The 14,349-nt window shown below is 40.4% G+C and overlaps 1 protein-coding gene across 1 annotated transcript in view; it reads right to left on the bottom strand.

Annotated features, from left to right (window-relative positions):
* The window catches only part of LOC136867716 (protein takeout), a 55,475-nt gene extending 41,689 nt beyond the window's left edge, over positions 1 to 13,786 (bottom strand). The window contains exons 1-2 of the mRNA XM_067144724.2: positions 13,695 to 13,786; positions 2,292 to 2,384 (exon numbers count right to left, since the gene is read on the bottom strand). Coding sequence (XP_067000825.2) covers positions 2,292 to 2,384; positions 13,695 to 13,767 — 166 coding nt within the window. The 5' untranslated portion in view covers positions 13,768 to 13,786. The remainder of the gene's footprint in view (positions 1 to 2,291; positions 2,385 to 13,694) is intronic.
* Between the last annotated feature and the right edge of the window lie 563 nt (positions 13,787 to 14,349).

Raw genomic sequence — 14,349 nt, 5'->3', positions numbered from 1 at the left:
AAGACCTGGAGCAGAGAATTGTCGTTGCCTGTCAACAATTCCGCAATCTACCGGGCATGTTCGAACGAATTCGGAGCTCAGCGCGGCGAAGATTGCAGTGCGTCCAGGTGCAACAAGGAGATTTAATTTTTTTTCAAGGTTGTCCCCTACTAAGGAGCGCGATTGTCCGGCCCCGCGATGTAGGGGGCAACGCGTCGGCCTGTCACCCGGCGGCCCCGAGTTCGATTCCCGGTCGCGTCAGGGGCTTTTAATTGTAATGATTAATATTCTTGGCCTGGGGACTGGGTGTTTGTCACGTCCTTAATCCTCCTTTCCTCACACACAACATTTCACACTGCCACCATTCCAATTACTCGCAGGTTCATACAATATGGTGCCAGTAGGGGCAAAAGATCCACATGGGTAGACACACCGAACAAATAGCATTTAAAAAAGGAGCGTGATTGAACTTATTTAGCAATTGAGTTTGCTTTCTTCTCTTCCCAGATTCTCATCCTCTCGCTGTGATTTTTCTTCCGTTCTTCCGTCCATGCAATGGTGGTTCTCATCTTGGGTTTTTATAAAAATGATGTTTGTTCACTAAAGTTCTAAAGCTAAGCCTGTCCCATACAACTTCACATGATATGCTGATTTCTTTAACGTCTTTTTCAATTTCGATTTCCAATCATTCTTGACATTTAGCGAGGAGAAATAGTTGAATATCTTTTTAGTAAGTTTTCATTCTGCTAGGATATTCTTCTTCGTAGTCTTCATCATCTTCTTCTACTTATTATTATTATTATTATTATTATTATTATTTATTTATTTATTTATTTATTTATTTTGAATTTTTGCGGGTGAGAGATATAATATATCCTGGAGCTCTCAACCTGAGAAAATGAAGGTGGTGACCATGGTGACTCTAGCTGAGACTAGCTTTGCTTCCACTTACTTATAGTAGCCTCCTTACGTCATCTTTACTATCTGATCTCCCTTGGTCAAATCTCGTTCTCTTACGGCCCCGATGGTATTACATGAAGAAAGTTTCGGTGGTCATTGTGGTTGTTTGCATTTATTAGGAGCATCATTAAGCAATCAACTCTGTGAACTTGTGTGTGTGAAGAAATTGTCTAACATTTAATTCTCATACAAGTTTTGGAGTAATGTATGCCATTAAAATTATATAATTGAGATATATTCTTCAGGAATGAAAATGAAGTACAATTTTTCTGACGAGGATAAACTTGAAGGAAACCTCCCTCACTGTCAGAGTAGCCATTTAAGCACTAGAATTCGAACCTCGTTCTTACAATCGATGCAGTTTCCCGTAACCATCACAGAGATGTATTGTTTTAGCTGAGAAATATGAAACGAGTACGATTCGAAATTTACAATACTTTGATGACTCATGAATACGCTGAAATTCTCTAGCTGGTTCTGAAGCCGTAGTCTCGGAACTCGAGTAGGTTCCTGTCAATTTTGGGACTTGAATTTGACATTACTTGAGTTGGATCGCGTAAGTTTTGGCCTTAATTTATACAGTAGTTATATCGAGAACTGATAATAATCATAACATTAGGTAGTAGTAATATTTCCCTATACTTTCGCAGGATTCCGAGATAGAGTGAGATCAAATTCATCCACAAATCGATCGATTGCGAGGTTTCCTAGATATAAACACTGCAACAACTTGCAATGTTGCCATCAAATTAGATAGTGGTGATATATCCCGATCTGCAAATATAGGGAGAAGGCAAAGAAAGAAAAATGAGAGGGTAGGAGAGGAAACAAGAGAGGGAGGCTGCAGAATTTTCAAGTTCGTCACAATGAATCACTGAGTGGTCAGTTTTACCCTCCACACCTCAGTACCATCTTCCAGTTGACAGATGTTGTCAAGCAAATCCAATGCGATACTTACAACAAATGAAGGAGCTATGATAAAAGCAATTTTTAAAGAAAAGAAAGTTTATAAGAGAAGAATAAGTGTAGAAGTGGACTGAGAGGTCAAAAGAAGGCAATATACAACTTGATATTCATTATTGAAACATGTTTGTTTTAAAATGTTCCCATCCACGACTTAAACATAATTTTAGTTCATTGTAATGTATTATTATTTTACCTTGAAACTGGGGAGTTAATTTTGATACTGTATAACAATATTTTTAATCATATTTGCTGCAGTAGCAATAAAGTCCCCAGTCTGTTGAACATGTGTTGTTTACTGGGGAACTAAGTCGAAAGTCTCCTTGAAAATGGTTGGGAACCAACTAACAGATTTGGGAACCTATTCCACTTCAGCCGAATAAGCTTACCGTTGGCGAACTTGGGGAGAGCATCAGTGATGGCGTCCTGTAGACACTCGCTGAACTTAGGGTCATTCTGTTTGCATGTCTTCAAGTTAGAGGCTGGAACAAAACAACAGAAATCCATCATTTTAAGGGGAAAATATAAATAATGTACTATGTAGAGATGAGAAGAATGCAAGAATGAGGAATGTTGCCTGCAAGCACGAACTTCCCGTTCTGCCCAGACAGATCGGCTCTTATCTGCTCGTATCTGCTACACGAAAACATTGACTCACACCTTCTAGTTTGCTGGATAACAGCTGACAAGAGCGAAAAGCTGCCGGTAGAAGATAATATAAAGTCGCCTGGGTAGTAGCGGAGTTGCTATGGTAACCATTGCATCACTGGCTCTGCTGGTGAAAACCCCTTCGCCCCGTGCCTCACCGGGTATGTGCATTCTTCTGATCTCCCAACAATACAGTATTCATTTTACCACCAGGACAAAACGACAAACACTAAGTTCAATGGCCGGTTTCTAATAAATGTTCAGGAAAAACCACAATCATATCCTTTGATTAAAAATGTAATGAAGAATTTATTTTATTTCTAGCCCAAAGCTCCGATGATTTTGTGTTTTGGGTGGGCCCCTGAGTCCACTGTCCTCGTGCAGCAGTCAATACAATCCACACAGCCTACTACATTTCGCAGTTATAAGAAGAAATATATCTGAGCGTGAGGACATTGATGCTTTTTGAAGCATTATATAGGTAACAGCTGAACATCAAACATCACTGAATGCCGCCAGAAATCTGTTACTGCAGCGAGATTGTATTCAGCAAGATTGAACTACAGTCCACATCGCGAGAGGCTCACATGCTCTTCCACAGAAGTACTCTGGAGATCGCTTAATTTCCGTGGAACAGAATTCCCGTACCCTTCCCACTCCCCGGTCGTCATTCCTCAGATGCCTGCATGTGGGGCCTTCCGGTCAGATGACCTACTTAGAAATGTTCCCGAACTGTAAGAGAAGAAACAGCCATTTTTTGTGTCCCTGTGACAACCTGTGTTCTTTAACATATTCGACAGTCTACAGCACCGTTCTGAAATATGCGTGAAAAGTGAGTTTGCACATTTTGAACACATGCCGAACCAATGCTATTAGATACGTGTTGCCGTTGTCGTCTTGCTTATTATAATGACGTGTGTTGAAGTTCAGATCATGCTTCTAATTTCAATACGGTTTGTTTTGCCGCATACTGTAGTTTCTGAACCCTTAAAATATTATTCCCGTAGATATTTTGCAGTCTCGTGTTTGTTGTAACATGATCTAATGATTAAGTCGACTACCTACGAGTTTCAATTTATTATTTAAAATTAATTTCTCATACCTTTTGTCTGGAGCCTCTTTAATTGATCTCTGAGCCCTGGAGATCAGGGACTGGTACTCGAATAATAATAATAATAATAATAATAATAATAATAATAATAATAATAATAATAATAATAATGTTATTGCATTTACATTCCACAAACTACTTTTTCGGCCTATGGCTTTTAGTGCCGGGAGTGTCCGAGGACAAGTTCAGCTCGCCAGGTGCAGGTCTTTTGATTTGACTCCCGTAGACTACCTGCGCATCGTGATGAGGTTGAAATGATGATGAAGAAGACACATACACCCAGGGGAATTAACCAATGATGGTTAAAATTCCCGACCCTGCCGGGAATCGAACCCGGGACCCCTGTGACCAAATGCCAGCACGCTAACCACTTAGCGATGGACTGGTACTCGAACAATAATAATAATAATAATAATAATAATAATAATAATAATAATAATAATAATAATAATAATAATAATAATAATGTTATTGTATTTACGTCCCACAAACTACTTTTGCGGTTTTCTGAGATACCGAGATGCCGGAAATTTTATCCCGCAGGAGTTGTTTTACAGTAAATTTATGGAGCGCCTTCAAATATCACCGGACTGAGCCGCAATCGAACCTGCCAACTTGGGCTGAGAAAGTCAGCGCTCTACCGTCTAAGCCACTCAGCCCGGCGATATTCGAGAAACTGTGCTAATTCACTTCATGATATGTGTACTGTTTAATCTAAACTGCAACATACTCATGCGTGGACAAGCTAATTAGTCTATTACCACGCGGACTCAGTCCAGGTAACTGACTGTTTACTCAACGTGCTCGTTTAAATAATTTATTGAAATTAGAAAGTTTCGGAAGCAGAGTAACGATACTTATTTAGCCTATCTTTTCTCATTAGCTCAATGGCAATGCTTTTAATGCACTTATGACTACCAAGTAAAAAGTCTTAATTTATGCATTAATGCGTGAGTACCTTGGAAGGTTCGTGCCTCGCATGCACTTACTGGTACCTATATTCCCCGAGGCTGTGTGACGTCATCGAAGTACTGTATTTGCTCTTCGTCATTTTGTGGCAGCGTGCCTGTGCTACGCATCAGTCCTGAAGGTCAGCTGGGCTGTGATCAGCATTATTCAGCGGATTCAGCCTACGATATGAATAACGTGTAGAGATGCCTCCTCACCACAGCCCTCCCCCCCTCCCCCCCCCCCGGGCTTTAGTTTCCTCTCGCAGAAATATCGTCGACCTCCGTAGTTAACTGTAAGCGCGATTAGGGGCAATCCTCGAAGGCCCGGGTTCGATTCCCAGATTTAAGACTAGAAAGTATGTTGTTAAAAAGATACATGCAGCTCACCTCCACTGGTGGTGTGCCTGAAAGGAGCAGCAGCTCCTTGGGACGAGGTCACGAATTTACCATTAGTCCGGTTCCATGACTAAATGGTTAGCATGCTGGTGTCCCGGGTTCGAGTATCGGCCGTGTTGGGAATTTTAACCTTCTTCGGTTAACTCCTCTGGCTCGGGAGGCTGTGTGTTTGTGTTCGTGTTCATTTTAATACACATCCTTAATTACATACAACACATCACACTACCAGATACCGCAGGAACACTTATCCCTATGTAGGATTGCCGTCCGGAAAGACATCTGGTCTTAAAATTGAGATTAATAAATACATAAGTGCCGATCCAAAGTAAATGGTAAAACGCGATGAAGAATAGAACGAATATTAAATACGTAAATGGTGTTTTCATTATCGTTACAGTTCTGTGTGCTGCTCTTACATTAATACCTCGGAGAGAAGCATATGACAGTGGCACCGGGCTATTACGCCCTTCTCATATGAGAATGGAAAGACAAACGTTAATCAATCAATCAATCAATCAATACTGATCTGCATTTAGGGCAGTCGCCCAGGTGGCAGATTCCCTATTTGTTGTTTTCCTAGCCTTTTCCTAAATGATTTCAAAGAAATTGGAAATTTATTGAACATCTCTCTTGGTAAGTTATTCCAATCCCTAACTCCCCTTCCTATAAATTAATATTTGCCCCAGTTTGTCCTCTTGAATTCCAACTTTATCTTCATGTTGTGATCTTTCCTACTTTTATAAACGCCATTCAAACTTATTCGTCTACTAATGTCATTCCACGCCATCTCTCCGCTGACAGCCCGGAACATACCACTTAGTCGAGCAGCTCTTCTTCTTTCTCTCAATTCTTCCCAACCCAAACATTGCAACATTTTTGTAACGCTACTCTTTTGTCGGAAATCGCCCAGAACAAATCGAGCTGCTTTTCTTTGGATTTTTTCCAGTTCTTGAATCAGGTAATCCTGGTGAGGGTCCCATACACTGGAACCATACTCTAGTTGGGGTCTTACCAGAGACTTATATGCCCTCTCCTTTACATCCTTACTACAACCCCTAAACACCCTCATAACCATGTGCAGAGATCTGTACCCTTTATTTACAATCCCATTTATGTGATTACCCCAATGAAGATCTTTCCTTATATTAACACCTAGATACTTACAATGATCCCCAAAAGGAACTTTCACCCCATCAACGCAGTAATTAAAACTGAGAGGACTTTTCCTACTTGTAAAACTCACAACCTGACTTTTAACCCCGTTTATCAACATACCATTGCCTGCTGTACATCTCACAACATTTTCGAGGTCACGTTGCAGTTGCTCACAATCTTGTAACTTATTTATCACTCTATAGAGAATAACATCATCCGCAAAAAGCCTTACCTCCGATTCCACTCCTTTACTCATATCATTTATATATATAAGAAAACATAAAGGTCCGATAATACTGCCTTGAGGAATTCTCCTCTTAATTATTACAGGGTCAGATAAAGCTTCACCTACTCTAATTCTCTGAGATCTATTTTCTATTTTAAGAAGATCCTCAGGTTTTAGTTCTATTCAGTGAGTGAGTTGAGATGCAGGACCACAGTAGCCTTTTTCAGCCGGGCTGAGTGGTTCAGACGGTTGAGGCGCTGGCCTTCTGACCCCAACTTGACAGGTTCGATCCTGGCTCAGTCCGGTGGTATTTGAAGGTGCTCAAGTACGTCAGCCTCGTGTCGGTAGATTTACTGGCACGTAAAAGAACTCCTGCGGGACTAAATTCCGGCACCTCGGCGTCTCCGAAAACCATAAAAGTAGTTAGTGGGACGTAAAGCAAATAACATTATTATTATTATTATTATTATTAGCCTTTTCAATCGTTTCCGATGAGCGTAAAAATCTTCCATAAAGTATACTCTCCCTCTGTCCCCAAGGGCTCTCAACTTAGGAGCGTAAAGCTTAGTGCCTCTAGCTAAGTGTGACATTGTTTCCTCCACAGACTTGTGCCAGGCTCCTCACTGCAACCTCTCCGACCGATGTTCCTTTGATTAATTTCTATTCTCCTTTGACCTCAACGGCATTAGACTTGTGACATTGCGTGGTCTAGTGAGTCACTCATTTTCCCCTTCCTTTACCTATATTAGCTACAGTATATGCAATTTCGTGTGGCTATTGCTAGTCTGGTATAGGCCTTGGTAGGCAGACCCTCTGAGGATGGTGGGCGGAATTTTTCGTGCATGGGAAACTGCATGTTAATGTGGTAGCGAACAGTGTTCTGTGTGGTGTGTGAGTTACAGGAATGTTGGGGACTATACGAACACCCAGTCCCTGAGCCAAGGGAGTTAACCATTTATGATTAAAAATCTCTCGACCCAGCCGGGAATCGAACCCTAGGACCGAATGCCAAGACGCTGATCATGGAGTTAGACTCCTTTAGTTGATACCATAGATCTTCCAAAAGTTGGTTACGGTTAAGAAAGGGCCGGGCTGAATAGCTCATGCGGTTGAGTCCAAGTTGGCAAGCTCGACCCCAGCTCAGTCCGGTAGTATTTGAAGGTGCTGAAATACTTCGGCCTCGTGTCGGTAGATTTACTGGCATGTAAAATAATTTCTACGGGACAAAATTGCGGCACCTTCGCGTCGCCGAAAACCGTAAAGGTAGTTATTGGGACGTCAAACCAACATTATTATTATTATTATTATTATTATTATTATTATTATTATTATTATTATTATTATTATTAAAGAGTGTTATTTTACTGTCTTTCACAGTAAAACAAACCTTACCTATATTTATGGGAACTGCATGTCCTATATTTATAGGTATTTTATACTGTTCTAGGTGTGGTCTAGAGACGTCTTTCTTTCATGATTCGCAAAAAAAAAAAAAAAAAAATCTTAACTTAAGTGTCCTAGCACGAAGGACGAGTAATTACGAATGAAAAAAATTCTCAGGGACTGAGCACTTTGTCCTAAACTGACAAACATGAGGATTATGTACGGAAAAATGAATAAGTTAATATCGGGATCATAACCATTGTACCAACAGGTTTACCTGAAATCCGAACAACGAATATGTGACTTAATTTCAAAAAACCCACTGGCATAGACTGGGATACGAGCCACGGCACTACATATCGGACCGTTGAAGAACGCCGGTGATACACTATTCAACGACGATATAAGTGCTTGGAGAAGAGTGATGACTATAACGCGCATCAGCGGCCTGCTCATAACTGCCTGTAAAATGAAAGTCTCTCCGTGCGAGCTCTACTTACCTTACTTTTAAAGCGCCTTTTCGTAAAATTCACAACAGCACCTTGAAATCACTTCGGCGGTTAAGATTACAGGCACCGAGCGACTTGACCATGCGCTTAGGGGCGCGCAGCTGTGAGCTTGCTTCCGGGAGATAGTGGGTTCGAATCCCACTGTCGGCAGCCCTGAAGATGGTTTTCTGTGGTTTCCTATTTCCACACCAGGAAAATGCTGGGGCTGTACCTTAATTAAGGCCACAGCCGCTTTCTTCCCACTACTACGCCTTTCCTATCCCATCGTCACCATAAGACCTATCTGTGTCGATGCGACGTAAAGCAACTAGCAAAAAAATAATTGCAGGCAGCCAATATGGCGTCAAATCAAAATGTCTACGCATAGTAGCTGAAACCATACGAGTATTATTATTAAATGACCAATGAACATAACATGTAACTCAACACGAACAAATTTCTTACGCAAAACATGCGTTACTGAACTGCGTTACAATTAATTACACGAAATGTTTATTTCAGTATTTATGCTCCTCTACAAGCTATAGACTCTTCTGTAAAATATAAAAATGAAAATATAACCGATTCCGCAGCAGGCTTTCACAACACCCACACGAATCATTTCGTTCTAAGCATACCTGGTTCGTTCTGAAACGGGCTATTCTTTATCCGTTAGGAACTTAAATTCGACTTTACAATTTGCCCTGACAAGGCAAAAAGCTCCTAGTTTTACGTTACTTTTGATATCGTGATCATAACCACGGGACCTCTAGTCTGATATGGAATCCGAACCACAGGGATTTGAATCGCGGTCGATCTGATGAAAAGCTAATGACAATGTCACTCATCCATCCCGCCCTCATTCTGGCATTTCTTGAGACCAGTTGTTAAAGGCTAACATTATACAAAATTATCATAGGTGATTGTGGTCGTCGCTTCACATGTTATGTAGAGGACATGGAATGATCTCACATGTTATGTTGAAGTGATGATCTTGCATTTCTACGTCTCGCTCGAAATTTAAAAAAAGAAATTGAAGGTAGAAAAATTCAAAGATCACGGCGTACATATTACGTGTCAAGCCAGCAGAGTTATATACCTCGTCGTTTAATTCTTGGTTTTACTACTAGGAGTGATGACTATTATTATTATTATTATTATTATTATTATTATTATTATTATTATTATTATTATTATTAAACTCTATTCGATAAAACTGTAAAGATTAGGTTCTATAACAAGAGATCAGTTACTTGAACAGAAACAGTCGTGATAAAGGGGAACAATGTACCTGCCATAGGTGAAGATGCAGAAGTGAGGAGATTGTAATAATATTAATGGTTTTGCATCTCACATTGCGCTCTTCGCAGACGTAGAGGTGCCAGAATTCAGTCCCGTGGCAGTTCTTATATGTGCCGGTAAATCTGCCGACACAAGGGTGACGTATCTGAACACAATCAGAAGCCGCTATCTTCTGCAGCTCAATGTTGACGCTCTTGTTGAGATTTAGCTGGTGTAATGCACAATACAACTGATGGGGAATTCGTTATTGTGCTCCCACCACTCTTCGAATAACAGTTCTTTCCTGATGCCCGATCTCTTTTATTTCATTTGCCAGAGGCAGGTCCTTGTGGACTTTTTCCTCATCTTCTCCTGACTGTTCTCAGGAGCTAACAAGATCGATCAGGTGTGTGACCTTCGACGTCTTGTCTGTCAGTCAAATTGGTTGTGGCTCGTTGTTTTGTCAATCCTTACTTTCTTACTCCATTAAGTTTTCCACTCTTGATTTTCGTAAACCAGTTGTGGATGGTATCTACAGCAGATTGTATGATCGGTGATAAGACATTTGCTTAAACATATCCGCTCATGAATGATTTTGGCGACGTTTTCATATCCCTGGGTGTAGTTAGGAGGGGCTAGGGTAAAACAAACACTTATAATGTGCTCTACATTTTCTGTACCCACGTTGCACATTCTACAGAGGTCGTTAGGTAGATATTGGTCTTTGATAATAACTGAGCTCGATAGCTGCAGTCGCTTAAGTGCGGCCAGTATCCAGTATTCGGGAGATAGTAGGTTCGAACCCCACTGTCGGCAGCCCTGAAAATGGTTTTCCGTGGTTTTCCATTTTCACACCAGGCAAATGCTGGGGCTGTACCTTAATTAACGCCACGGCCGATTCCTTCCCACTCCTCGCCCTATCCTGTCCCCCCGTCGCCATAAGACCTACCTGTGTCGGTGCGACGTAAAGTCTTTGATAATGTACTTTCAGTAGTTCTTCATTTGATCTTTTATGGCCACCATGAATACTTCTGTTTCACCGATAAACGTACCCATTTGCGAACACTTACGTGATTCGTTAAAGTCAATATCTGGCTGGTTATTATTATTATTTTATGAATTATTATGATTTAATGTTACATTCAATTACAGTACAATGATTGGTTTTCAGAAACAGAGTCAGATTTTTTCCTGAGTAGGGGTTTCTTTTTTGTGTCGGCAATTCTACTGATACAATCAGCAAAATTAATTTTAGTATGTATAAATATTGATCGACTATGTTGAGATTCGAACTCGCTACCCTAACCACAGTAACAAAGCGCCTAACCAACTGCTGACGGTGATTGCTGTTTTGAATATCAAGACAACTTAATTATCAGCTCCTAACCAATTATCTTTTTCAATAGACAGTACTCATTTTCGGTAAGAAACCAACATTTACGTGAACTTCACAAAGGAAAAATCCTACTGACCGCTGAGGAGTGAAATATAAACGTTTCAGCGCGTAGATTAGTGTCCGTTCATAAATGGGTTAAGTAGTATATTTATTTGTTTACGACACAAGTCTCTACTGAGTCATCATCCAATGACAACAGACATTATTAATGAATGAATGAATGAATGAATGAACGAATGAATGCTCTCAGCCTACAGCTACGGAACTCCAGCAGTTGAGGAAAGAACATTCCATCTATTGGAACCTTAACAATTAATTACATTGAGAACAATAATAATAACGCCAATAACAACAAAAATAATACTAATAATCATTATTATAATTACCACTGCCATCCCGTTCTTTCTTGTAGTATCTATAACAGAGTTATGGTTCAACCTTAGCTATCTAGCCTTAGACTGCCCTGCATGTGTGTGTATATATATTTCTAATTACTAATAACAATTAAGACTACTAGGCTTAGTTCATGCTTTGTTTACATTCTGATGATTCTATGACCATTGGGTTCATTGGAACTATCATAAGACATGCAGTTAAGATGCACAACGAATTGTTCTCTTTAGCGCGGGAATTCCATCAGATAACTACTAATATTGTGATACTACGTGCTGACTATTAAAAAGGAATATTACAAAACAGTATTTTGGTGTCCTCTTACACAATTTCACATGTGATGTTAAGAAGAGAGGTAAATCTTCAGCTCTACAGGTGAAAAGTATTGAATTGGTCATTTTTGCCCCTTATAGAATCTACTTTCCTTGTCCGACTCATTGGCTGAATGGTCAGCGTTGAGGCCTTCGGTTCAGAGAGTACCGGGCTCGATTCTTGGCCTGGTCGGGGATTTTAATCGCCTCTGATTAATTCTTCTGGCTCGGAGACTTGGTATTTGTGTTTGTCCCAACACTTTCCTCTTCATATTCACACAACACAACACACTACACAACCAACCACCACAGAAACACGCAATAGTGATTTCATCCCTCCATACAGGGTTGGCGTCAGGAAGGGCATCCGGTCGTAAAATAGGGCCAAATCCACATGTGCGACACAGTTCGCACCCGCGACCCCACAGGTGTGGGAAAAGCGGTAGAAAAAGAAGAAGAGGAATAATCTACTTTCCTCCTTAATCTGGTGAAAAAATTAATTATCTCTGTTACTACAAAATATGTACTGTATTTGTAAACCCCCACGTTTGTCACTTGCTACGTTCAACTCTGTCATATATTTGTGCTCATTTTCTGTGACATTCATAACTAACAAATGTTTTCATCATAATTCAGGAACTATTGAAGATGAAATATTGCATGATATTTCATTTATTCATTTGTTTTTTTTATTTTTTATTTAATTTATGTATTCACTTATTTACGTAAACAACATGTTCTAGGCTCCTTTGATACAAACAATATAACGTTTTAAAAATTAGAATAATTGATACGAAAGGTAACGTTAAAGAACAAAAAATTTCCGAAATACTATCTTAGAGATTCTAGAATATGTTATTGATATATTTAAATGATTTTAATAAAAGCAATTCCGTCTCCGTGACTGAATAATCAGCGTCTTGGCCTTCAGTCCTCGGGGCCCCGGCTTCAAATTCTGGCCGGGTTGAAGCATATTAATTGAAACGCTTAATTTAATTGGTTCGGTGTCCGGCTTCATGGTTGAATGGTTAGCGTGCTGGTCTTTGGTCACAGGGGTCCCGGGTTCGACTCCTAGCAGGGCCGGGAATTTAAACCATAATTGGTTAATTCGGCTGGCACGGGGGCTGGGTGTATGTGATGTCGTCTTCAACATCATTTCATCCCCTTCACGACGCTCAGGTCACCTACGGGCGTCAAATCAAAAGACCTGCATCTGGCGAGCCGAACTTGTCCTCGGACACTCCCGGCACTAAAAGCCATACGCCATTTCATTTCTTCTTTTTTTTTTTCATTGGTTCGGAGATGGGTGTTTGTGCTGTCCTAAACATATCTGCAGCTGCCTATACTACACTATACACAGCAGATACCGTCCTCCCTCGCCGGAGGGTCTGCCATACAAGGGCTACGCCAGTCTAGCAATAGCCACATGAAATTATTATTATTATTATTATTATTATTATTATTATTATTATTATTATTATTAGTAGTAGTAGTAGTAGTAGTAGTAGTAGTAAAAGAATCAGGTAAATATTCATTGAATCGTAGTATTTTTAGTGCAAACTCAATGTTTTTTAATGAAGATTTGATTAAATGTTTATCAGGTAATTATTATGCTTAATAAAACTCTGAACAATAGTTCATGTATGGTCATGAATGTGCAGTATCTTAAGCATGCAGCAGTTTCTTTAAGTAGCGTTTTGAAGTAACTGAGCTATGAAATTTTGAGTTTTACTAAATTTGAGCTACCTGTAGTCCTTGAAGAACTACAGACATTAGGAAACTGAAACGAACAAATACAATACAGTACAACTCCAAGTTATCAGCATTCCTATATTAATGTAGGATCTCACGGCTAAGTTCTGTAATCTCTCTGAAAGACAGAACCACTTACTCCGAAAATGATAGCCATACATGCTGACGGAACATGAAATCCCACATTGCCTAACAATATCCAAACACAGCATTCCTGTTTTAGCGAAATGAAAAAGGATTTAACACACAAAACGGCGAAGTTTGTTTTTAGACTAGGTGAAGGTAGGTCAGTTTCTACTTACGGAGCTTGCCCGGCGCAGTGTGTGCCAGTCCCACCACGGCGAGGACTAGGAGTATAACTGAGGAGCGGTCCATGTCTTGCAAGCTACCACGGTACGGTGCGAGTAGCAGGGCCTCGCTGTAGCTGTGTATATATACCGCCAAGAGTCGGTGACCTCGACCTCCAACCCCCCACAACACATTAGTCTTCCTCCACCGTACAAGACTCGTACTCCATTCAAGAGAACCATTGGCACTGTCAGAAACTACTTAGCTCATGGCTTCTGGTATAAGAATATCAGGAACAGTTGACTATCGCTACAATATTGTCGTTTTCATGTTATCATTTTAATTTTACCGCATCTACATGCACTTAATTTTTATTATTTTTTATATACCAGGCGAGTTGGCCGTGCGGTTAGGAACGCGCAGCTGTGAGTTTGCATCCGGGAGATAGTGGTTCGAACCCCACTGTCGGCAGCCCTGAAGATGGTTTCCCGTGGTTTCCCATTTTCACACCAGGAAAATGCTGGGGCTGTGCCTTAAATAAGGCCACGGCCGCTTCCTCCTCACTCCTAACCCTTTCCTGTCCCATCGTCGCAATAAGACCTATCTGTGTCGGTGCGACGTAAAGCAATTGGCATTTAAAAAAAAATATAAATGAATCATAATAGTGCA

This window comes from Anabrus simplex, chromosome 1 (genome assembly GCF_040414725.1).
Source record: "Anabrus simplex isolate iqAnaSimp1 chromosome 1, ASM4041472v1, whole genome shotgun sequence".
NCBI lineage: Eukaryota > Metazoa > Arthropoda > Insecta > Orthoptera > Tettigoniidae > Anabrus > Anabrus simplex.
The sequence above is the reverse complement of the archived record's forward strand: the minus strand, read 5'-3'. Positions and strand labels throughout refer to the sequence as shown.